The sequence below is a fragment of the Rutilus rutilus genome (assembly GCF_951802725.1).
Source record: "Rutilus rutilus genome assembly, chromosome: 20".
Taxonomy (NCBI): Eukaryota; Metazoa; Chordata; class Actinopteri; order Cypriniformes; family Leuciscidae; genus Rutilus; species Rutilus rutilus.
Window position 1 is genome coordinate 3,670,948 of NC_140225.1, and position 26,326 is coordinate 3,697,273.

General features: G+C 37.4%; 1 protein-coding gene across 2 annotated transcripts in view; it reads right to left on the reverse strand.

The window, feature by feature from the left end:
- Positions 1-206: 206 nt before the first annotated feature.
- anapc1 (anaphase promoting complex subunit 1) overlaps positions 207-26,326 on the reverse strand; it is a 71,139-nt gene continuing 45,019 nt past the window's right edge. Inside the window, exons 31-48 of one of the 2 annotated variants that reach the window (XM_084390778.1) lie at positions 24,522-24,656; positions 23,880-23,962; positions 22,983-23,061; positions 21,044-21,118; positions 19,271-19,341; positions 18,998-19,088; positions 18,858-18,911; positions 18,579-18,772; positions 14,985-15,071; positions 12,574-12,691; positions 11,952-12,029; positions 11,802-11,869; positions 10,491-10,629; positions 10,104-10,190; positions 7,567-7,662; positions 7,228-7,432; positions 6,197-6,331; positions 207-1,002 (exon numbers count right to left, since the gene is read on the reverse strand). In XM_084390778.1, coding sequence (XP_084246904.1) covers positions 890-1,002; positions 6,197-6,331; positions 7,228-7,432; positions 7,567-7,662; positions 10,104-10,190; positions 10,491-10,629; positions 11,802-11,869; positions 11,952-12,029; positions 12,574-12,691; positions 14,985-15,071; positions 18,579-18,772; positions 18,858-18,911; positions 18,998-19,088; positions 19,271-19,341; positions 21,044-21,118; positions 22,983-23,061; positions 23,880-23,962; positions 24,522-24,656 — 1,908 coding nt within the window. In that variant the 3' untranslated portion in view covers positions 207-889. The remainder of the gene's footprint in view (positions 1,003-6,196; positions 6,332-7,227; positions 7,433-7,566; positions 7,663-10,103; positions 10,191-10,490; positions 10,630-11,801; positions 11,870-11,951; positions 12,030-12,573; positions 12,692-14,984; positions 15,072-18,578; positions 18,773-18,857; positions 18,912-18,997; positions 19,089-19,270; positions 19,342-21,043; positions 21,119-22,982; positions 23,062-23,879; positions 23,963-24,521; positions 24,657-26,326) is intronic. The other variant, XM_084390779.1, reaches the window with a different exon arrangement.

Genomic DNA, 26,326 nt, shown 5'->3' on the forward strand with positions numbered 1-26,326 from the left:
TTATATATATATATATATTTCTAGCTTTAGTAATTTTAGTACTTAAACTTCAGTTAGTTGCCAAGGCAACATTTCATTTTTAGTGTTTCATCTAATAAAATAAAAACTATTTTTAATAGGTTTAGTTAATAACAACACTGAAAATGACAGCACACCTCTCCTCAACAAGACGTGATGTCCTGGTGAAGTTATTGCGGAAACGTTTTAATACTTCGGTTTATTGATTTACACAAACCTCTAACCTTAAGTATAAGCAATAGTGAAGGGGTGTTCACACATATACAATTATTTGCAGCAACAAAGTGACTGGAAGTCATTCTTTTTTATAACAAGAATGATTGATTTCCAGACAGTTGGCAGAGTAAAATTCTATGCAAATGAACAGTGACATGATATGAACTCTATCAATGGGAGTTATGCAGTTGAGTTGTATGGCAGCCTCCAGCGATTTAGTAGATGTTGCATGTGTGAAAACCCCTTAACAGTGATGCTCACCTCGGCAAACACCCCTAAAATCCCCCGCAAAACTGACTGAACAGAGCTTCTTTTGTTTCTGACAAACAAAACTTATTTTATTTCATACAAGGCAGGCATACTTTTATCAAAAGCACGTCCTCAAGTCATATTTACTGGCTGAATTATCATAAGTACAAATATAGTTACAAATTATTTACATCAAAATAAGTGTTTCTTCAGAGCTTCTGTGCATCACTTTGGCTCTTAAAGGACATCATGTCATAAAAACGTCCACGCAATAAACCTTAAAAGTTGACGCAAGGTATTGCAGCAAGTTCCTGTGAGTCGTTGGCTGGCTTGTGAGGACACTGCCACTGTACCTGGTTCGGGAGAACGTTGGTCGACCTCCAGGAATTGGTCTGAAGGAGTGCAGTTAAACTCCAGAATCACGATTCTGAAGAAACAGAGGACTCAAACGCAGCAGGGCACGTACGGGAACACCCAACTGACTGCTCTTGAGCAGGAACTCTGGGAAACAGGAACATCCTGTACAGAGAGACCACAACGATAAAGTTAAGAAACAGTTTAAGAAAGGCTGGCTGCACATAAGTGAAACATTTCAGAACAAATTAATCAGATATCCAGTACTTCAAAGAAAAACTGACTCGCTTTGTCTCATTCATGGTTGCTCTTGTCATCACGACTTTATTTCTTCTGTGGAAGCAGCAGTGACCAGAGGTCGTAGTGCAAACAAAGCACCATGAATGCCCCAATATACGTACGGCAAAGTTCTTTTTCACTCTTTGTTTAGGGGTAAAAAGAAGACGTTTGAAAAATGTGAGAGTGGCAGTATACTGTAAAGACCCCTGAGATGTCATTTCAAACAAAATACAGTAGAAATGAACGTCGTCGAAGAAGTTGGAGCCCCAGAGTCACACGTATCTATTACGTAATCATCATGGAACAGTAGTAGTTTGAAGGTGTTTATTAGCTGGAGTGAACATTTACAGAAAGTTTGCTTTTGCAAGCTGTTTCAAACTTCCGAGAGAAACTCTAAACGAACTTAGTTTCAGCCTGATTTTGTTCAAAACGACGTCACACAAGTTCGTTCTTCAATTTCGGCTGAAGTATATCGACCCTTAAGAGTAGTTCATACAACTCTAGCACTATGTTTCAAGTCTTCTGAAGCCATATGAAAGCTTTGTGTCAGGAACAGACTGAAATGTAAGCGGAATATTGCTTTATGGTGATTGTTTTTGTCCTTTTTGGAGCTTTAATTTGGGTTTCACCAAACTAAGAATGAGTGTTGAGTTCAAGTCCACCTTAGTTGAGTTACGTCCAAACCAAGTGTGACTAATGGGACGTAATCTAATGGGACGTGAGACAAGGGTAACTTTACAAGGGTAGATGGAGTAATGTAGTTTTACAACAGGACGTCTGTAATATTAATGGCCAATTCGCAAGGGATAAGAGATCACAGTAAAACTAGCAGAAGTGGGAGGGGTAACTAGATTTGCACATCGCCGTCACTCCTGTTGTCATGTGCGTATTACATTACTTCCTGATCTCACGTGCGCAAACACATATAACCTATATTTTATTTATATATATAAAACCGTTATGTCCGGTCGAACGATGTATTAATTAACTTCAGATTGGATTGTGTTGGTAATAGGCACTTACCTAACGCTAAAAGATGTTTCGTGCCTCTAACAAGTGCTTTCGACCTTCTTTCTGATCTGAATGGTGTGTGTGAAACACTTGAGTTTTGCCACAGACTCGTCCCAGCATCTAGAACGCAACTTTTCAAGCGTCTCCATACTTGAAAAACTGCGGAAAACTTATTTTAAACACGAAAAGACGAAATATTTACGTACATATTTAAAGCGGGTTTATTCGCACGGGATTAGTTTTACCTGAGGTCATTTTTCCGGACCATTTACTGAAGGTAAAAGTCACCGTAATCTTTACTGACATTGTCCGTAATGATTACTGAGATGGCACATTCGGAAGGGACTAAAATCACAGAGAAGCTCTGGTAATTATTACTTTACCCCTCCTCTCCATGTTAAACTAGTCCAGTCTGAATAGGGCTAATGGAAGAGAGTGAAGGTGCGTCTATGGTCCAAAGTCCGAGTCCAGCTAAACAATACTGTTTTTATTAAGTCAATAGCCCCTTTCACACAGCAATCCCAGTAAATTACCATAAAATTGCCAGAATGACTGGTAAATACACAAATATGTTGTTGTATGCATGTCTGGCGTTCCAGCTTTTTACCGGTAAGAGACCATTCACACATCAGCTCCAAAATACCGGTAAATTCTGAGATGTCAGTCATCAAAAGTGATCTTTCATAATTTTTCATGGATGACAGTAAGGCTGTGAGGAGACAGACCTACAGTTTTTACAATGTCATGCACTGTGTATTGTAAACTGGAGAAACTGGAAGAACTGGTTGAGGAACGACCACTCCTCGAGAAGATAAAGGACCTTTCTGGAAATTAACATTTGAACTCTCTCTTGTGAAACTAGCACCTCTCACCTAAGCAATCCTAATCTACATTTTTTCCCCTCTTCCCACATCCCTCCTCCCTCATGCTGAGATCACCAAAATTCACCCAAGAATCTATATGGTTTAATGTGAATAATTATCATCATGTTTGGTATGACTTGAAATGTCTCAGTGTGACTGGTACAAAGGTCTCATTCCCAAAGTAGTAAAACAAAAGGTAATAAAGTTTTTAAGAGTTTAGAGATGACAGGCACATAAAGGAGGGTGGGTCTCTAGGCAAATGGCCTCCTACTCCCAAAAGGTGTCAACTCTGAATGTAAATTCTCATTGTTAGCAAATGTTTCCATGTGAAAGAAGTTTCTGTCTATATAATGAAATGCAACGAGAGGATCGGGGCGATTCTGTACCTCAGATCAGCCCATGAATGCTGAGAGTCGCCATCATGTATTTCCTAATGCATCTCTTCTCTTTATTCCAGAGCATTTTATGTTTTGTATTGATCATCTTTGAACTGATTATGTGATTGGCATGATACATTTACCTGACATAATAAATTGTAAACATTTGATTTTATTCTAATCACCTCTGACATTATTTTCAGTAAAGAGTTATAATAATAGTCAATATAGTTAAATATAAATATAGTTAATATAATAGTCAAACATTCGCTCACATTTAATGATGCTCAGATATTATTAAAACCTTTTCATTTATGAGTGAATTATGGATGAAATAACGAGAAAATACATATGAGAAAATGTATTTCATTTAATCGAATTACTTTGCCACGAGAAAAGACAGTAACGCGCAGAGACCTTCACCCACTGATCGGATGCCTCCATTGGGCCGATTGAGCGTGGGTTTACAGTATAAAGGTCCTGCATGTAATTTCCATAACTCAGGGCCAACTCAAAACAGTTTCTTTTTTTAATGCATTTACGATTAACAAATTATATTACTGGAAGTTTTCAAGTTGATGAAAATGATCCACACCTGCATATAATTACTGTATATTAGGGTGGTCCTTATTTTTAAAGTCTCCAATTGTCATGCTCTTAACCCTTTAAATTGTTCCTTTATATAAGAAAATACAGCATGCCAACTTTTATGGCAGTAACATAATAATTACTGGCAGCTCAATAGCTTTAAACTTTCTGAGATTTTGATGATTTTCGTAAAAACAGATCATTTCAATTGGTATTGTATCTGGCTAGTAAAATTCCCCAAAAAAACCCCATAAAAGCATCTAATGCACCATATATTCCTAAATATGTATTTTGGATACATATCTCAGTTTACTTATTGTAGAAACTAAATCCAAATTAATCCACCCATGACCCGGTTTAGCAGATTTACCTTTCCTGGTGGAATCAATACATATTTCTATTGATGATCACCTTGGTTATTGTTTGGGTTTAGAGCACATTTTTTGGTTTAAAAAATTACATTACGTTCCTTGAAATTGACCCGGAACTTTGGCCGAATCAAGCAGATTATCACGAGGCACAGGCAATTATACATGCAATGAAAGTAGTCACTGATCACGCCGAGGAGTGGCTCTGATTGAAGAATACAATGGCTATCTCACACACTCTGAAGAACAATTGCAGTTTCTCCTTCATGTGGTGGCTGCTGAGCATCAGAAATGAGGAATTGTTGAAAATGTTGTGCTTTTTTTGAGATTGTTGTCATTGTTGTCATGTCAGTGTAGCAACTTTTAATATTACTTGCATATCACAATAACGCCGCACAGCTTAACATAGGAAATCTTCCACATGATTGAGCTACCTCTAAATATCATTTTTTTGTCAACATTTTTGCATATTTCTACACAGTTTAAGAGGTTAAGACACTAACATTTTGCAAAAAAAAAAAAATTGGACTTGATAAGGACCACCCTACTGTATATTTCCATATTTATTTAACACAGTAAAAGCTATAGTAATAATTCGATTTAAAAAAACAAACAAGGATTTTTATTGCTGTTAATGAATTCTAAACCTATGTAAATTACTGCTTCAAATATGTTAGAAACAATCTTTTTCTTTGAAACTAGAAGCTGCCACCATGTTTAAAAAAAAAAATTTCATTAAAGGGATACTCCACTTTTTTCGGAAATATGCTCATTTTACATCTCCCCCAGAGTTAAACAGTTGAGTTTTACCGTTTTAGAATCCATTCAGCCGAACTCCGGGTCTGACGGTACCACTTTTAGCATAGCTTAGCACAGATCATTGATTCTGATGAGTCCAGTAGCATTTCTTTCGTAATGATATGACGCAGCGCCTGAAAATAGGTCTAATAGGTTAGACAAACTTAGTCCCGGTCACGTTGGAAGAAGTTACCGAGCTGGGGACTATTTTCAGGCGCTGCGTCATATCATTACGCCTGCTGCACTCATGGTACAGCCGCACAGTTCCTTGATTATTACGCTGGAATGAGAGTAGTTCCTAGCCATATAGGCTTAGAAAATCGCAACTTTTCATTTTCCGTCGATCTTAGTACACGGTTTAACTACAGAAGAGTCAAGTTTTAAATAGGAAAAATATTGAAACTCTTTGGTCATTTTGAAAGAAATGCTACTGGACTCATCAGAATCAATGATCTGTGCTAAGCTATGCTAAAAGTGGTACCGTCAGACCCGGAGTTCGGCTGAATGGATTCTAAAACGGTAAACTCAACTGTTTAACTCTGGGGGAGATGTAAAATGAGCTTATTTCCGAAAAAAGTGGAGTATCCCTTTAAAACAGCAAAAACTAATACTAGCCTAACTAAAGTAAGCAAAAACTTCTCAAGCTTACAGAACACAGGTAAACGTTCTAACCGTCTATTACAAGCAAAAGGACACATAATATATTAATCAAAAAATGCTTTAGGCTGCTGTCAATTTAAGATCTAATGCACGGATCCAATATACTGACACATCCAACTGTTTACATTCACTTAAGACATAACTGACTGTGTTTATGTGAATACTCACTGAGATGGGTATTTTAACAACTTTGTGTGTATAAAGCACACTAAGACGTGAAAGAGAACTTAATTTGGCATTCACATGCTGACTAATAGGCCCTTTCTGTGAGCGCAAGTGTTCGCACAGAAACTCGTCTTAGACAAGCTTGCAAGTATCGAAATGATTGTATAAACCGGCAAGACTTAGAAGACAATAAGACTTCTATGTTCAACAAGTAGAACCAGGTTTAGCTTCTGTTCGAGCGTGACCTTACCTTCCAGGTCAGACGCCACCATATTCTTGAGGCTAGGGATGGAATGGTAGACCAGGAAGCAGGCCAGCATGTTGACATCGGTGTCGTTGTTCATTGGCTGTCTTCTTAAGTATGCTTGTAGCACGCGACTGTTCTCTGTTTGTAACGAGAAACAGTGTTGTTGGATTAATAGTTTTAAAATAATCAAGCTTCATGAATTTATTTTATGTGCATTTGAATACATAAAGGTGTGGCTGCACCTTTATACTCCCCAAATTAATGACAAAGAAATTCCCGGGCCATAATTCAGATATCACCCACCCCCACCAATTTTATATATAAATATAAATATATTTTTAAATATTTTAATACAAAATTATTCAAATATAATAATAAATTAAATATTAATTAAATAAAATAAATAAAATAAATTTAATAAATTAATTAATAAATTAAATTAATATTAATGAAAAATAAATATAAAATAAATACATATTTTGTACAAAGAAAATTAAATGTGGTTTTTGATCATTTAACATTGCATTTTAACACTGACAATTAAGCAAATCAACTCTTCAAGTCACTCTTCAATTCTCATTAATATAATGAAGTAATACCATTGCTCAATTAAAATCAGCCAGAACAATAACCACTGATAATGATAAATAAATATATTAAATATTTCTTTTTTTTATCCAGTATAGTAATTAGAATAGGGGAGAACAGTAAATAAAAACTGAATGGTACTAAAATTAGACATTTCTTTACACAAAATGTATTTTTTTTTTTTTTTTTTTTTTTTTTGGACTGATCTACTCTAAAAATCTGATCTGATCTAGAAATGTTCTTGAGAGGTTTCATGACATGCACCCTTATTAGCCTTTAAGTTGTCAACCCTGCAGAGTATACGTGATTATAGCCTTTCACACTTGCTTAAGGTGTTGACCAAAACACGAAACAAAATGCAGTCCTAAACGCTGACATAGAATCTCTAAAATAGAAATCTGAGAAAGCACATCTGAGTCACTATTAATGATGCTGCTGATACTGACCACAGAGCCAGTGATCCAGTGCTCGATCCGCTGAGCTCTTCATGACGGGCAGGAACTCAGAGTTGAGCAGAAGGCCACGGGTCTGACGGTGTGTGTCTCTGAGCCGCTGCTGAAGGACTCTGCTCTCACACAGCTCTAACACCAGCTTCATCTGCCACAGACTGAACGTCTCACACAGATCCCCCTGCTCCAGAGTCCGCACGGCCTACAGAGATGATCACACACACACAAGTTCACACAGAACGTGTTTTAGCTGTTAAAAACAATGGCTTGAACGACTTCAGATATTTTAAAGTCGACATTTCATGTATTTTTAAAGCCATCTTTACTGGAACTGACCTGGTCAATAGAGATGTGTGTTGGCAGCATTTCTGGGTTTTCCTGTGTCACACATTCATACAGAATTGCTGACAATAAGGCCACTGTCTCCTGCTTCTGTGAAAACAAGACAGCATGTGTAAACTACAGCAACCAGCAACACAACCCATGCATGAACTTTCACTTATTTACAAACCTCATGCCTATGAAGTGCATCTGTGGTATGAAGCTGACTACAGAAAATACAGTTCATGTGTTCATTTGTAATCCACATAAGGGAAGCGAAGCACCAAAGTGGGTTATATTTACTCTCATGTTTACTGTATTCATTAATATTTATAGCTACTGTGACACATGCACTGTAGCAGCATCATAAGATATAAAGATATTAAAAAAAATGTAAAGTCGCTCACATGAATCCTTCACAAAAGCAAACTCATATTGAGCTACAATAAGTTAAATGGATAAAATGATCCAAGAAATGTAAATTATAAACTTATTATTCATCTAATATTAAGAAGTATCTAATTAAAAACAGTTATTTTACCAAATATTGTTTTGTTATTATATCATGTCATTAGTTTAGCAACAAGTTAATGTCAAACTCTATTGATAATACGTTAAGTCTCTGGTGTGGAGTGCTATTAATTTGAGCGGGTAACACTATTGTACTTGCAATGTCACTTATAGTCAATAGAATGTCTGTTGAGGAGCATCAGAATAAAGTGTTAGCAGATATTAAGTCTACTAATACTCTAATGACTGCTAGTTGACATGTACGTAGTTAGAAAGGTACTTAAGGTTAGTGGGATGTCTAAAGCGGACTGTTTAAATAAAATGTAACTGCAGAGCGAACCCAAATCAGTCACTTCTGAGGGTTCATGACGGTTAGGATGCTGCCTTAAAAGTTAGATGGCTAAGTAAGACGCAGCGGCTCATTTCTGAGGCTCCAGAAGTCATTTCACATACAATGGGAAAGAAATGACAATAAACGTACGTTGATGTATTACGGTTATACTTTTGAAGCTGAGAGTTTTTATTTGTGGCACCGCCTGCTCACCTGCTGAGCTTCCATTATTTACTATAAACACATTTCCCGTTTGTTTATACACAATGAAGGGGCGAGTTGCATTATTGTATGTTGTATTTGCCAACATGCTAGATGGTGTCCAGATGTTCATGGGTTCAAATGGAGAGCATTTGACGCGTGTGTTTGATATAATTATTTTTTAATCCTGTTCAAAAATGTGTTTTATTAAACATGTAAAGTCTTTTTTTCTTTTTTTTGTGATTTTTGCCTTTATTGTGATAGGATAGTATAGAGTGGACAGGAAGCGAGGTGGGAGAGAGACGGGGGACGGGATCGGGAAAGGTCCACGAGCCGGGATTCGAACTCGGGTCACCCGAAGCACAACGGCGCCATATGTCAGCGCGCTGCCCATGAGGCTATGGGTGCCGACACATGTAAAGTTTTCTAAATCATCCTTTCAAATCAGTTGAAACTCTAGTCACTGTATGCCTTTACCAACACAATCCCTTTCAAGTATCATTGCACATACTGTATCATGTAAAAGTTATCAGTTTACCGACTTCACATGGTCATGACATGACTAGTGATTTTATCACACTGGTCTCATTTTCAGTCATTTTTATAATTTTATATTTTAACGTTTGTCCTGGTGTAATGCTTCGCCACTTTCATTCTAAGTGCATTGCTCGGGAAAGCAAACTCATCAAGGATAAGAAAGGTGGCAGCTTTAAAATGTAAATTTCTAGTTGAAGTTATCATAAGGGAATATAGGGGAAAAAAACCTACCCTAGACTCCATATAGTTGATAAATTCATGGATATTTATGGATGTTGTAATTGATTTGCTTTCGAATATTAAACCATTGAGGGAAATTTTGGGTTGTATTATTTTGGATGTCATTCCAATTTGGGAAGATTTTTGGGGTGCAAGCGACCTAAACTCAGTGCTCACCAGATCATGAGCTGTTCATGTGGAAAAGAATGCAATGCTGCATTTCAAGCACTGAAACTAGAAACTGCAAATCACACAAATGACCTATTTTGGATCCAAAACATCCATCCAAGTTTCCATCCCATATAACTCTTCACATATTTTTGCTTATTTATGAAAACTGAGGGAGGCCTAAATCATTTGTCAACAACATGAAAAGGATGCTGACGATAAAACGTATAACAGAACCCAGAACATTCCTTTAAGATGAAAGTGACCCATAATAATCCTCTAAAAATCCATAAACATAAAAACCAAAGGCTGTTGTACTAAACACTGACGTGGAAACTCATCATCTGTCAAGAAAAGAAAATATTAATTACTACACAATTGCATCCTGCAATGTGTAAATTGAGGCCTTTCACTTTACCTAAACAGTCTTTAAAAGATCAAGTCATCTCAATTTAGTCTCTGACAGCTATTTAGTATCCACATCTCTTTCCTTACGAATGCTAAAGCTCTGTAGGGACATGAACACTTTTTTTCCGACTGCACAAACCAAGCAGTTTCCCTTAAAACAACATGTTTATGGTCTCACATGCTTCATGTTTTCCGAGGCTCTGCAGAAGTACTCGGCGAAGGAGACCAAAGCAGCATCTGAGGTGAAGGTTGAGATGGCCTCGGGCTGCGTAGGAGACGGACAAAAGAGTGGGAGGGAAGGGAAAAATAGCTCATTGACATGAAACAAATTCTTTGCATGAGTTTGAAAGAACACATAATGCTGCATTAATCCAATTAGGAACACAATGTGACCTCGGCAAACATCCGGAAATATCTTTATACCTTCATCCTCAGTATTTGCATGAACGGTTTAATGCTTGAATTATTTTACAGCTTTACAAACAGACATATGACAATGTAAATATTGACAGACATTGGCCAAACCAGTTTGCGGACAGTAGTTTGTTCGGGCACACAGACCGACCTTAAAAGTGCGAACTTCAGCGCTTCTATTGTTGAGGTTTGGGGCCAGTAAACTCTTCCAGCCTTGAGGGTCGTCCTTGTACGGGAGCTGTCCGGCACGCAGCTTCACGTAGAGAATGCCGTCTCGGGATAAGATGGATCTAGAAAACAGAATGTACTCAAACTATCCTGTTTTTTGTTCACAATTACCTTAAGTTCTGTTCCAAAACCTAGTGAGCTGGCTTCTAAAGTAGCATACTAACTGAAATGAAACTTAAAGGGTTAGTTTACCCAAAAATGAAAATTATCCCATAATTTACCCACCTGCAAGGCATCCTAGATGTATATGACTTCTTTCAGCCACACACAATCAGAGTTATATTAAAAAATATCCTGATAAATAGAGCTGATATTGAGTAGTTTGAGATGTCAGCATGTCATTAAGCAATAAAACTGCACTACCATTCAAAAGTTTGGGGACTTTTTAATGTTTTTGAAGGAAGTGTATTTCAAAATGCTCACCAAGGCTGCATTTATCTGATCAAAAACACAGCAAAAACAGTCATATTATTAAATATTATTGTAATGTAAAAGAACTGTTTACTATTTAAATATTTTGTAAAATGTATTCCTGTGATCAAAGCTGAATTTTCAGCATCATTACTCCAGTCTTCAGTGTCACATGATCCTTCAGAAATCATTCTAATATGCTGATTTAATGCTCAAGAAACATTTATGATTATTATCAGTGTGAAAACAGTTGTGCTGCTTAATATTTTTGTGCAAACCATTATACATTTTTTTCAAGATTCTTTGATGAAAAGACAGCATTTATTTGAAATACAAAACTTTTGTAACATTATAAATGTCTTTACTGTCACTTTTGATCAACTGAATGCATCCGTGCTGAATAAAATAATTCAATTCTGATAAAATCGTTTAAAAAAAAACGATAGTGTGTATATAGGATGCACAAATTCTGGGTAAAAGAGTCCATTTTAATTTGGTTCATCTATTTATATTAATACTTCCATACTGAGCAAAATAAATATGAACATTTCAGCATCTTGGATGAACTTTTTTTTTTTTTTTCACTGAGCTTGTCGCAGTGCATTCTGGGATTGCTTTATTTTAAAGAACATGTGATGCTCATTAGATTGCAAAAAAAAAAAAAAAAGTTGCTGCACAGTGCCCACCTTTTGGAAAAGTCTTTGCATCTGGACTTTGGCTACGATGCCTCAAAATACTGTCTAGATAGATTGCTCAGATTTTGGAACAAAGCTTAAAGCTGTTTAGTTTGACTCAATCTCTGTTAATCTACATGTAGACTTACTGCAGATGATGGGTTCCTTTACTGATGTCGATGTTTAGCTCCCAATATCTTGGACCTTTTACCTTAATCTGGATGCAAAGAGAGAAAAAAAAAGTAAGGTCAGATTTAGGGAGTTCATATGAGCTATACTGAGGAAGTTTAATTTGTTACCCGTTTTAGAAGGTGAAGCTCAGGCAGCATGGTGGGAGCCATCAACTCCACGGTTGTCTCTTCGTACCACTGCGTCTCCTATTTAACATATACCACATGCATGCACAAACAGATTAGAAACCCAAAGCCTTGCACCACGATGTATACGTCTGCTATGCATGACTCAATGCCTGCGTGAGCAAAGACGTCTTTGTAATTGCTGTGAACAGCTGGTTCCCTTCCTTTGACTGGCGTCATTTAATTGAAAAGATGAGTCCTCTCAAAGCAGCAGGAGAGACACGGTCAGACGCCACGGTCAACCTTCAACAGTCCTTCGCCATGTTTATCACCCAAGAATCTCTTTGATGTGGCCTAACAGCTTCACATGCAATGGGACGGCTAGATGTTGAGCAACGAGCTAATTACGCAGTCTTGAATGACACATGGCATTCAAGCTTATTTATTGAAGAAAAAAATGATTTGAATAAAGAATTGGGATCATGAAACATGTCAGATCTGAGTCTGTGTTTGCAGTGCACTTTTGAGGAGGCTTTTTGACCTGGAAATGGAGGTTGATGGTCAAATTCTTCCTTAATGATATAATATAAACTATAAAGTGGTGTTTGGCATGTGAAGTACATACCTTGTAGGTGACATCTAGCAGAGCGTAGCAGGGTTTGAGAGTGTCCACGTCTACAGGCACCAGCAGACGAGGCTCTGCTGCGAGAACAGCCAGGTGGCGTAACGCCTGGAGGTGATACCTTCAAAGAAGAACAGGAACATATGTTTAGGAGAAACAAAAAAAAGCTGATTTATACTTCTAACCAGTCACTCCTACTAGCCACTTTGGCTGGTTGAATTTTATATATAGGCACATTTTTCAATTGTAGCCTTTTAAAAAGGCATCTGAAATAATAAACTAAGTGCGATGTAGAGTTTCAAAAATATAGATTTTTCGATACTGAAATATCTGAAAGACTTCCAATACTCATTGTCCGCAGAATAGATACACGATACTGCGGTTTCTCTCTCTCTCATGAATCTCTCCGAGTTACACACAAACCCGCCTCTCCTCACTTCATTTCCTCTGGGATTGTTGGTGTTACAGGGCTTGAATTCCGGCGTGGGATTGCGCATAATCGGACTAATTCCCGCAGATTTTAAGCTGCATCTCAGTACTAAATTGAGTTATTTTTGATGCTTATTGCGCTTAAACAGTCAAATACACACAAAATAATATAAAAATTTGAGTATTCAAAACAGTCAGTTATGTTTCAAGTGAAGGTAAACAGTTAACGCGAAAGAAAACGCATGCATGTGTAACAGTATAATGGATCCGTGCGTCAGGTCTTAAAGTGACAGCAGCCTAATAAACCTGCTGCCAAATTATGAGATCATATTAAAAATATCTATATGTTTTTCTCCATGGTATCTATGTCAAAACTGTGGCGAGTGAAAATGCTGAGTGGCTAGTAACTTGGGAAAACCACTAGCCAGAGTGGCTGGTGAGCAAAAATGTTAAAGGAGAACTCCGGTCAATTTTAACATTGAGCTCATTTTTTTGTACATTTGGAGTGCTGTCAGTACAGAGAACAACGACAAAAATCGGTGTTGCCTACACCGAGTTATCCTCTTTTTAAAATTTGCACCCTGTTGACTTCAATGGGGCAAGTTTTAAACCTGCTTTTAGGCTCTTAACATCCTTGATGTGTCATTACAAGTGCACAGGTCATGTGAGTGATTCCTTCGGAGTGAACGCGGGTGAATCTGACTGCAGTAGATGTGAAAGATATTAATAAAAATGATGTTTATTCAGCCAGCGCACATACCTGTATTTACATCCTGTTTTCGGTCGAAGTCCACAGTAGTCGATTGTCGAGTTCACGCGCGTGATCATAGGTACTAAACCTATGCGCGTGAACTCGACAATCGACTACTGTGGACTTCGACCGAAAACAGGATGTAAATACAGGTATGTGCGCTGGCTGAATAAACATCATTTTTATTAATATCTTTCACATCTACTGCAGTCCTAAAAGCAGGTTTAAAACTTGCCCCATTGAAGTCAACAGGGTGCAAATTTTAAAAAGAGGATAACTCGGTGTAGGCAACACCGATTTTTGTCGTTGTTCTCTGTACTGACAGCACTCCAAATGTACAAAAAAATGAGCTCAATGTTAAAATTGACCGGAGTTCTCCTTTAAGCCCTGGTCCCAACCTAAAACCCAAACCCATCCACGGTATCCTGACACATAGCCTATCTATTGTAGTTAGCAACTCGGGAGTACACGTTTCAAACACTGTCAAGTCAAAGGATTATGGTCATCTCTATTTTTTGTGGTAGTGGCAAAAATGAAATACAGTCTAACCAGAAAATCTGTGTACATTTTTTGCTGCATCCGAATATGCATACTTTCCAACACTATATAGCAGGCGAAAAACAGAAAGTATTCATAAAACAGTAGACAAAAAGTATCTGAATGACCAACTACTTCCAGTGAGACTCTGAAGCGCGTATCCGATGGACACTTTACTATCCCATGATGCCATTTGAAAGGATTTGTGAATGGCATTAGTGAAGTGACGAATCTGATGTTGTAGGTCACATAACAACATGGCAGATACAGTGCATTCATTCATACTACACACATTATAGCACATACTTTCGGTCGTGAAATAGAATGTGATTTCGGACGCACCTTAGACGTATCGTTTTATTTCAAACTCAAAAATATTTTTGTAAAACGTGTGCTAGAAAAGTGTGCTTGTGCTCTTTCATTCAAATAAATGGCACTTGCTTTGACATTTTGTCATCTAATGCAAGACATTCACACATTTTTAAGTGTAATACTTTCTAGGCCTAGTGAATAAAATGACACGTTGACACCATGTAGCTACAGGCAATTAAAACAAACACATTCACGATTCTAGGTAACACGTCTCATTTACAGTAAAAGCGAAAGTGGTTTTCCTCAGAAGTGAAGACAATATAGCCATATTCTCTCACTGTGACGCGTGTGTGTGTGTGTGTGTTAGCAACTGATGTGCATCTACCTGTTGTCTGTGCTGTGAGCAGGAAAATGAGGATAAAGTGCACAAAGGAGCGCAGCAATGGCCGAGTTGGAGGTGCTAAGGGTGTACCTGTGGAAAAAAAAAAGTATGTTAGAAAAATTTCAATCTTGATTAGGTTTTTGACTGACAGCACATTGCCAGCTGAGTGAGGGAATCGTAAATCAGCGAACAATGCATGTGAACTGACATTGGAAAATTAGTGCTAAACAAACAATGGACTCACATGCTGCATATTCAATTGTGCCAGGAGGCAATATTTCAGAGTGCATGTGACACACGCAATTGTGTTGCGAGGGGGAAATTGGTCATCCATTGTTCACCGGTACTATTTGTGCTCTTTTAAAGGCCTCACTTAAAATAATGGCCGAGTTGAAGAGTGCACTTGAACAGGTTCTGACAGGACGAGAGGCTCTTACTGTGCATTTCATTGACCTGGTTAGAGGTCAAATTATTTTGCTTTAAAAATGCTCAAGAGCCTGTGTACCGGTCAATCAGACAACCTGCTGCTCACTGCATCACACACACGTGTTTCCATACATTTGTTATATGCCATTTTTTTCCATATCTACAGCAGCATGAATGTAAGGACGCATCTGACATTTTTGGATTAAGGATTTTTTCTTTTTTAATTAAAACGTGTCATTCTCATGTTGTTTCTTCCACATTTAAACTTGGTGCATGAAGCATTATTGCAAGTTTGACGTCAATGATGATCCTCATGCATCGTGTGACCGAATGTAACTAAATATGTAGAAGTGTGAATGACATGAGGATGAATAAATGATGGCAAAATTCCATTTTTGGAAACTTCCTTTAAAGGGATACTCCACTTTTTTGGGAAAAAGGCTCATTTTACAATTCCCCCAGAGTTAAACAGTTGAGTTTTACCGTTTTCGGATCCATTCAGCCAATCTCCGGGTCTGGCAGTACCACTTTTAGCATAGCTTAGCATAGATCATTGAATCGGACAAGACCATTAGCATCTCTCTCAAAAAAATGACCGAAGAGTTTCGATATTTTTCCTATTTAAAACTTGACTCTTCTGTAGTTACATCGTGTACTAAGACCGACGGAAAATGTAAAGTTGCGATTTTCTAGGCTGATATGGCTAGGAACTATACTCTCATTCCTGCGTAATAATCAAGAAACTTTGCTGCCGTACCATGAGTCAAGCAGGCGTAATGATATGACGCAGCGCCTGAAAATAGGTCTAATAGGTTAGACAAACTTAGTCCCGGTCACATTGGAAATTACTGACCTGGGGACTATTTTTAGGCGCTGCGTCATATCATTACGCCTGCTGGACTCATGGTACTGCAGCAAAGTTTCTTGATTATTACGGTATAATTACTACGGTCGGTCTTAGTACACGATGTAACTACAGAAGAGTCAAGTTTTAAATAGGAAAAATATCAAAACACTTTGGTCATTTTTTTGAGAGAGATGCTAATGGTCTTGTCCGATTTAATGATCTATGCTAAGCTATGCTAAAAGTGGTACTGCCAGACCCGGAGATCGGCTGAATGGATTCGAAACCGGTAAAACTCAACTGTTTAACTCTGGGGGAGTTGTAAAATGAGCCTATTTCCAAAAAAAGTGGAGTATCCCTTTAATGCATTACTTAGCAAAGAATAAAATGTGGGGTCAAAGGACATAAAGAAGCCATTTCGTGACAGAGGAAGTATTATGATAAAAATCTATTATCGTACTTTTACAGGCAGAGGACAAAAAGACAATAGTGTTTTATCTGCGGTTATAAATAGCATGAAATATAGCTGACATGTTCTCATGCTTTGCTTGGCCAAATACCAACAACCTTTGTCCTGAGAAATAACTCATGCCTGTGTGGGAGGAGTAACAAACCAAAAGTTTAATATAGTGCTGGAGGAATGACCCCTTAAACCCAGAAACACATTAAGCATTTTTCAACTTCCGGTTCCATCAAGCGAATGTTTTTTTTTAATGGGTTCTTGAGAAAGGCTAAATTGGACTACAGATGTTGTCGGGGACATTAAACGCCATTATGCTGAACAGATAAACTCATCTATTCAATAGTCCACTTTTACAGCCTCGTTGTGTTTGTACTCTTGCTCTTGAAAAGCTATTCAAATTCAGACTTTGCAACTTTTACCCTCGGTTTCACAGATAAGGCTCAAGCCTAGTCCCAGACTAAAATGCATGTTTGAGCTGAAAGCAACTTGCACTGACAGATCTTCAAATATGTCAGCGCCATTGTTTTGTCTCAAGATGCACACCAGTAATGTTTTTTTTTCTAAGGCACGTTTTAAAAAAGCTACTTAAAGCGAGACACGGCAGGCAAAAACATCTTTATTTATTTTTTGAACTGGTCAATTTTGAGATTTTGGGATATTTGTCTTCAATAACATGTCTTCTTTCAGACTTGTGGTGAAAAAAAGTTCGAAATACACATTTAGGTCTTAATTTGACTACACTTTGTCTGTTTGCGTCTGTAGATTTCTCATAAATTCAACAAAAGTTGGCGTTCTAAATCATCCCGCTGCTCCGCGAACGCTGTCTGCTCCCTGTCATCACACACACCGTTAGAAAGCTCTCTCTCTCCTGTACAATGCTGTCGGATCCAAATATGGTCATTTCCTTTTTATCAGCAACCAATCGTGAAAGTAAAAGGGGAGATTTAACTCTAAATGCGCAATCTCATTGGATGATATATATATTTAAAGCCCATTTTCTCAAAATGACTTTTCTCTCTCATACTCCAAGTCCGAAATCTCCACTTCAGTAGCACCTATATACACCAAACTTTCCAGTCTTGTACCTAGTTATATTATGAAGACATTTACAGAGGGATTTGTAAATATATTATTCCTAGCCTGATTTATATAACATTTTATTCCAAAAAACATGGCGAAAATATATATATTTTAAGGCTATTGACAGGTATATTCTGATTTACAGGATAACAAAAGTAGATATCCACAAATCCCTATGTAATTCTTTCCCCATCTAATATGTGAACACAATGAAAAAATAATTTTGAACCTGGCTTTATCCAATACTCAGATTTAGTTTTTCTAAATATATGCAAATTAGTGCATATTTAATTAGATAATGCCTAATTTGCATATTTAAACACTAAATTACAGAAAACTTGTAATACATTTTTTTCTCATCTTAATATAGGTAATCAACTGGGAAAGTTTCATGGTGATATCTGCTAGTTAAAAATTTTACCCTATTCACCTGTAGTGTCTTGCCTTAAATGTCCTAATTGAACTAAAGCCCAATCCTGGCTTAATCTAAAAACCTGTCTGTGAAACCAGGATGTAGATTTTAAATGAAGATTGAAAGAGTTGTTGGAGGATTATGTTGAAGTCATGTGACTGTGGTGTAGTTCGAAACTTTTTACTTCTGGAAACTATATTTAGGCTTCAAAATTAATTTGTGAACATTATGTTGATGAACAAAACGTGTACGAATAATCAACCTTTGTCAGTCACTGGCTTTTGGATTATTACTCATAAATAAGCTCTAATGAAAAATATCAGGGTTATGATAAATGATGTTGGTAGAGCAATCATATCAAACTCAACCAACCTCCCTCCGCCCAGGAAGAGCAGGCCCAGGGCCATGTGATGAGCCATGTGGAAGCCATAGTTCATCTCGCCAAAGGTGCGTTTGTGGAGGAAGCGGCACAGCTGCAACACTTTCAAGTTCCCTGAACCGGCCATGACCATAGAAACCGCCAAGAGGACCATGCTCAAGCACGTCTGCAGGTTATACTGCCCTGTCTGGAGGACACCGAAAGTTGTGTGAACTTTGAGTTGAGTTTTGATGACGTCAGGATGGACGCCATTGATGCCAATAAATACTTACTACCGTAGCCGTGGAGGTCGTCAGACACTGCATGAAGTTTCGGGCAAATTTGTACTAAAGGAGAAAGAAAACGCTTAGGATATTCAGAGAACTTTCAGAAAAATCACAAATCTGTGAGGAGGAAGAAACAGTCCTCTTACTAAGCAGTCAAAAGCATCTGAGTTTGCAGACCCAGCAAACCGGAATCCCACGGCCAGGCAACCTCCAGCAATTATATAGTCATGAGCTTGACTGTGGAAACATTGACAACTTTATTTCACTCATCAAAGGAAGAAACCCTCAGACTGTCAAATGGAAATTCGAGTCAGACATGAGGAACATTATTGAAAACACCTCCACATGAATGAGAAACAGTCTGTGGGCATAAGGATCTCCTACAAACAACAGATCAGTCAGAATCGGATGCTACTCACACTAAGGTCTCCATGTTAAGATCCTCAGAGACGGACGTCTGCTCCTGGTTTCCGATGTTTTCCTTGATGATCTGAAAACATGCATATTTTTTGCTTTAATCGTATTAAAAGGGCCTGACACAAGCCGCGTTTCCATTACCCTTCAAATTGCGCAAATTGAAATTGCGAATTGGAAATACGCCCAATGGAAACACGTCAATTTCGCAAAAACTCCTGTTTCACGAGTTCACACGTACATGAAATCAGATGTAGTATTGTAAGCGTATTTGGCATGCTCTCCGGGGCTCGGAATTTGGCCCGAACCCGGAGTACTCCCCCTTTTTACTGGGATAGAAACCAGCCGAGAGTGAGGTGATGGGGTGGTGGAGGGATGCTGTGAAACTTGTCATGAGACAGAGGTGAGGAAAGGCTTCATTTATACCGGCTGATTGGTTGATTACCTTAACGTGCTCCTCCCGAACTTTGTTACATAAAACTTCATTTTGTAAAAAAAGTTTTTCCGCTCGCATGAGGTGGTTTTTCAGGCCATTCGAAAAAGGAATGTTTCGCAAAACTGCAATGGAAACCGTTTTTTGCGCATTTACAGGTCACCTGACGTAGATGACGCGGTGTGTTTGGACAGAATACGAGACAGAGTTCTTTATTAAATTCATATAAGACAGAAGAATTACAGGAATAATGGATTCTAAACCTCAAATAAATGCCACAATCAAGACCTCGAAGCAGATATGAGGGAGAAACACCCAGAAACACCTCATATGTGCCGCTCACAAGTATAATAAGGGTCGTTCCTTACCATTAATGATTGGATAACACACATACGTCTCCTTTGATTAATAATAATGGCCAGTGCACTGGCTGGGATATACATAATCCTACCAACGTCCGGTGCCATGGTTTTTGGAATTATTTTACTTATCGCGAGAGGAAAAAAAATTGTTTTAGTCGCATAACATCGGTTAATGAAAACGGCGTCATTTCGCAATCGTTTTTTGGTCAACATTTAGAAGAAAAAAGAAAAAAAAAAATTCGCAAAAGTTTTGCGCAAATCTCTAATGGAAACGCGCCTACAGTCTACACGACAACATCACGTCATCTCTATTCACTAACAATGACAAATAATGTGTAAGCTCAATACTAAAGATCTTTTGTATTTATTTAAAGTTTTATGCATTTGTGGTTTCCGTAACTAAGGAATTTAAGGTTAACGATTTTCCATTGACGTGCATTAATAGTATGTTCAGCATTCAACATTCCAAAAACTAACCGTCAGGGATGATGTCATCAATATTTGAATACTGAATTGCGATTGGCATTTTCTTTTTCACATACGCATGCAAAAATAAGAAAATAAAAGCAACTAGATTAACAGAAACAGTCAGTTTTGTACAAAACACTCTCAGAGTTCAGGCCGCAGGGCTTCTGGGCGATTTCCTAAAGCAGATTGAATACAATTCTAAACAAACTGGATAAACTGCAACACCTGCAGCATTGTGAATGTACCTCATTATTAAAAGACACACTTTGAAACATCTCAATAACCTTCCTCTCCTCTCTCCTCTCTTGCTCAATGACCTGCTCACCACCATTACGGCTGAAGTGACCAAACAGTTCTGCTTTTCACAACACAAGCGTTGCTAAATATTTGGCCAACCTGTGAACTTAGAGGGAATGGGGAAGTAAAACCATGACCTGAGGCAAAAATGTGCTTCCTCTTGAGTAACTAGTTGGAAACAGAACGCAAATGTTGGATTTGTTAGAGCTCTAACATACCTGAGGCACATTACTGGTCACCCAGTCAGCATTGGGAACGATCTCATCCCACATGATAAGACATCTGGCCAGCGTCTGTAGAGAGAACAAAAGACACCGCTACTAAACACAAAGAGCTTGCAATGGATAAACATTTTACACTGAATTGTCAAAATGGAAATATTTGTACGTCCCTTTCTTTAGAAGCATTCATGTTTATTGGTTAAATCCTGTATGACTCTGTTTCAAAACCTAGTGAGCTAGCTTGCCTACTTGCCAGATGTCTTCTAAGGGGCTGATCACACAAACCAGTTTTGCATTTAAAAGTGTGAGAATGGAATAAGAAAAAAGATTATTAAAAGTTGACCTTTTTTAACTTAGATACGAGATGCGACCGCAAAGGTCAAAGACATCCGTCTAGCGCAGACGTGCACAAACCTTTAACTATGGAGGGGCCAAAAGTCAAACTTGATTCAGGGCTTGATTTTTGTTTTAATTTTCAATCAAATTCATTTATATTTTCCACATTTCATTTCAATTTCAGTTGCTAAGTTGCAGTAATTTTAATAAGAGTATCCACCTAATTTTACAACGTGGAGGAAAGCTTTAAAAATGTTTGTGAATGTGCAAGACTTCCGATTCATTAGCAGTTATAGATAAATAACAATAATAACAAAGTGCAGTAAATGGTCAAACCATTTGCGCTAAACCAGTGTGTTTATAATTAACATAATGTGGTAAGAAATAGCAGTTTGTTATATCAAGCAGCATAACGAGCTGTTTTGTACAGCTAAAAATAACTGAAAGCGGATGAGGCCAGACACAAAGTTACAAATAACCACGCAGCTCTTACGTTAAAAATAAGGTGGATAAATCATTTCTCAAATAATTTATAATAAGATCATTTTTATTGATATAATTACAGTATAAACGACCATCTGGGATGCTGTTTTCACAATGCATTATAGGATTAACTTCTCAGCAAAGAATGTAAGCAATAATCCTATTGAATTTGGTCAAAATAAGGTAAGAAGGGCATCATAAATTACTACCTTTTGGAAGTCTATGACGGCAGCATTAAAGTCCTCCTGTTGTCTATAACTTTATCCCTTAAAACTCATCTTCGATCACCACAATTACATATTTAAATATTTTTTCCTGTGAAATAAAACAATAAAATTCTTCATGCCTTAAAATAGCTTGAATGTAACTCTACACCCTTGGCTTCATTTAGTATACGAGGAACCATGAATATGCAAATTAGCCCTGCCTCCACTCACTCACGTCAGCTCAGAGATCCACTCGGTCAACTTTACTGTAACGCTGCGCAATGGCAAGTGGAAATACTGGTTAAAGAAGAAGTGGAAGAGCGAATTATACAGGCTCGACTACAAGTCAATGTATCAGAATGGTAATGCGCTTTATGTATCGCTCTCTACAACGTCGGACACATAATGGTAATTAATATGATTAGCCTTTGGCTTGACTACGTAATCAAACAGCTAATAAAGTGTTGCTATTGCTAATGATACACAAACCATGTTCCCGTTCACCATCTCAGTCTGCCTTCTAAAAATCAGCATTCTTAGAAACACTTTAAACAGCTTTGAACGCCAGTGGAGAAAGGCCTATAGTTCACAACTTCGTAATATACATTATATATAAAATTCACCCGCTATATTGCTAAATGTACCCGATTTTTCATATCAACAGAAAAATATACTGGGATAACCTGGCGTCTCTTGAGACTCCCCTGCTTCGCAGCAGGTAATGCCAGAAAGGAAGTGACATTCCTGTTGGTTAACAAGCACAGCGGGCTAAAATGAGCCCATATGTGGCCTAGAAACCCATCATAAAACATGAGAACCCTTGGCAAAAAGTGTGAATGAACCCAACGTGAGGTGTTAATGTGCAAGTCCCCGTGAGCCCAGAGGGTGTCGGCCCTGTAACACTCTCTCACCCTCAGCAGCAAAAACTCAGGCTTGATGAAGTCCAACAGGAACATGGTGTCTGGGGCTTTCAGCCAATCAGCTATAGACCTAGAGGAGTCCAGAGAGACAGGTGTGAATGTGAGAGAGAAGACAAGCTGAAAGAAGCCAGTTTAATCTTGCACTGCTCTTAAGAACTGAGGAAGATGTCTACCTTTTTTTACACAAAGACACAAAGCATTATATTCTATACTTAATTAAAGGCAAGGTGTGTGATTTTGGGGATTTTAAAATACCCTTTTTATCCTGGTTTATTGCACAGAGACAACTATAATTTGAAAGTTGACTTTCTGAAGAGTGTAACACTGTGACTCTAGCTCTATATGTTTGAGGGGCCCAACAACTTCTAGATCAACCAATGCTGCGGGACTATCTGTTTGCTCAACAATGGAAGACAAAAGAGGGCAGAAGGGTCAGTAAAATCATAATATATTTGCATTATAGGTTTGCTGCTGCTAGAGTGTTTTTTTAGTTAACTAAAACTATTAAAAATTACTTTTGGTAATTGAAATAAAGATGAAATAAAATAAAATTTAAATATTAGATGAAAAACTGAAACTTAAATTTTTTTTTGAATAATTAATAATTGAAATGTTACAAATGAACAAATAAAATAAGTTTAAGTTGAAATAATAAAAGACAAAAAACTATATAGATATGTTTTAAAGTAAAAACTAATAAATATGACATAACAAAATTATGATATAAAATATAAAAATAAAAGCCTATCATAGTAGTATATAAATAATGCTAAAATAAGACAGTGCTTGTGGCACAAAAATGGCACATTTCACCTTAATGCTTAATGTTAGGATGTGGTTCTTTGGTCAAATGGAACAAAAGTAAGTGAATAAAAAAATAAAACTCACCTATTATTTGTCTTCAGGTAAATCATGGCTAGAGCAAGAGTCGCACCAGGACAGGTCACGTCCACATTGATAGTGTCACCCTCCTAATAAAAAAGAGTTACATTTAATCTGTGTTGCCTTTTGAATATTATTATATAATGCAGTGCATGTTCTGCATACTACAACACAATTAATTTACATGTATTAATTAAATATAATGAAACATGCACAATATAAATAAATACAAATAGACGGAATTTCAAACATTATTCCGATTTTTTTCTGGAAATAGTCCATAATTTGTGAGCATGAAAACATACTTATGGGTAATTCACACCAATGATATGAAATACTGTGCTTCGATAATTTATATACATTTATTTTAATCTAATACAATTTTAAGTCTACTTTCCTTTTTTTGTCAATTTTCTCAATTTAAATTAAATTTCGTGCATAATGCACAAATATATATAAAGACGATGCATGCATATAAAGTATGCATTCATATTGTTCACTTTGACGTCACCAGATAAATATAGTATGACAGCACGTACAATAATATAAACTGTCAAGCATGACCACATTAGAGGTGTGGCATCATTCTCAGCACTTAGAAAGCTCCAGATGAATACATGCTCTTTGATGGTAATGTCATGACTCCACCTTTATCTGATAGCTGGGAGACTTGTGTTTCTCTCTGTTGATGCCAGCATGAGTGCGCCGATGGCCTCCTACCATATACTGATAGAGCTGCTCGGGCACGTTCAGGTCGGTCATCCCGATCAGGTTACTGCCGTGCTGCAGAGAGGGAGAGAGCAAACAGCTGGGTGAGCGTGGGAATAACTCCGCTTCCCATCTCTCATAGATGCACACATTGAATGCTTTTTTGCTGAATGAGCTAGCAAGCTTTTTCTAATACTCCATCACTTTAATAGTGCACTACCACACATACTAAAGTCCCGTTCACACCAAGGACAATAACTATAACCAGATATTAGGTTTACACAGATGTATCAGCAATTATTTTGACTATCGGCCATCAGCCGTTGTTTAAAAACAGCCAATGATCAGCGCCGATTATATCATGACAATCTAAAGGGGGCAGAAAAATGTGTCAGACTGAAACTCTGTGTATTACTCTGAAATACTGTGTATGTAGAAAATATCTTGTGTTGAATTTCAGGCTGTCAAAGTTAACATGACAATAACACATTAACAGTTAAAAAATAGCAACATAAAAGCAGGTTTTGTTGGACCCTATGAATCACCCGTAGTTCAAGCCAGAGCCGCCAGCTCCGTGGATTTTCCCAACACCAAACATTATTTGTAGTGCCTCCCATCCAATAATCGCAAAGAGCTTCCTCAGCTTTCAAATTCTGTCCATTTTATCACGAAAGTCAAACAATAAATGGTGTTTCGACGCTCTTAAATGTGACGTGACAGATCGCTGTCGCGCCTCAGTTCAAGCAGCAGTTTTTCTTCCACTTTAATTCAAGTTAGAGCATGAAAAAACATGCATGAATTTTAAAAGGTATGTTGAAAGATATAGTGTACAACTTACCAAAATGAATCATAACTCATGTAATCACTCAATCTGTGTTTCAACCGCAGAAAGACGTCAAAAAACAGCGTGTGAACTATATACGACATTGCATTTACCTCAGGAAAGTTGTCCGTTAGTTAGCAATAAAAAAAAACACCAGAGAGAAGATTATTTACTGTTAGTGTATGTTTAAATACATTTGTCATGAAGACAAGTGTTTATGGAGTTAAGAAATTACCTTGCGTGCGACTGAGTTGTATACAAACATTTCAGTTTTTATGTGAGTGCAATTATTATATCTGAAAATAAATAGCATTTGAATATAATAGTTTGGGCTCTGGTGTTAATTTTAACCTCTAATATTAAAAGTATTGTACCTAATGAGAGGGTTCACTATATATTTTAAAGCATTAGTTGGGAGGGATTTCTTTTCCTTAAGAAAATCAAACGGTATCGGCAGAGAAATCTAGTATCGTGCATCTCCCAGATATAGCTCTAAAACTCGTTCTAAATATAACAGAATAGCAAAGTCCACGCCACAACTATAATGATAACGGCACAGAGAAACAATATCATTGGAATCACTTTCAGAACAGATTATTTTATTTTTTTTACCTGATGAGCGATAAAAACAATGACAGCCAATCAGAATCTATCCTGCTTAAAGTGGACATAAACAGAACGATATTGTCCACTTGTGTGGTCGCTAATATAGTTATCGTTATTGGTGTGAACAAGCCTTAAGACTGCTCTACCAAACAAAGGCGCATCAATAACGTCACTCATACATAACGTCTTTTCTATTACATAAGTTATGTGCACTGTACAGTATATGTTATATTTACTTAATAACTGTAATAACTATATATATATATAATTATTTACTTAGTTCTTACAGGTAAAACATATCCCACTGCTGCTACAC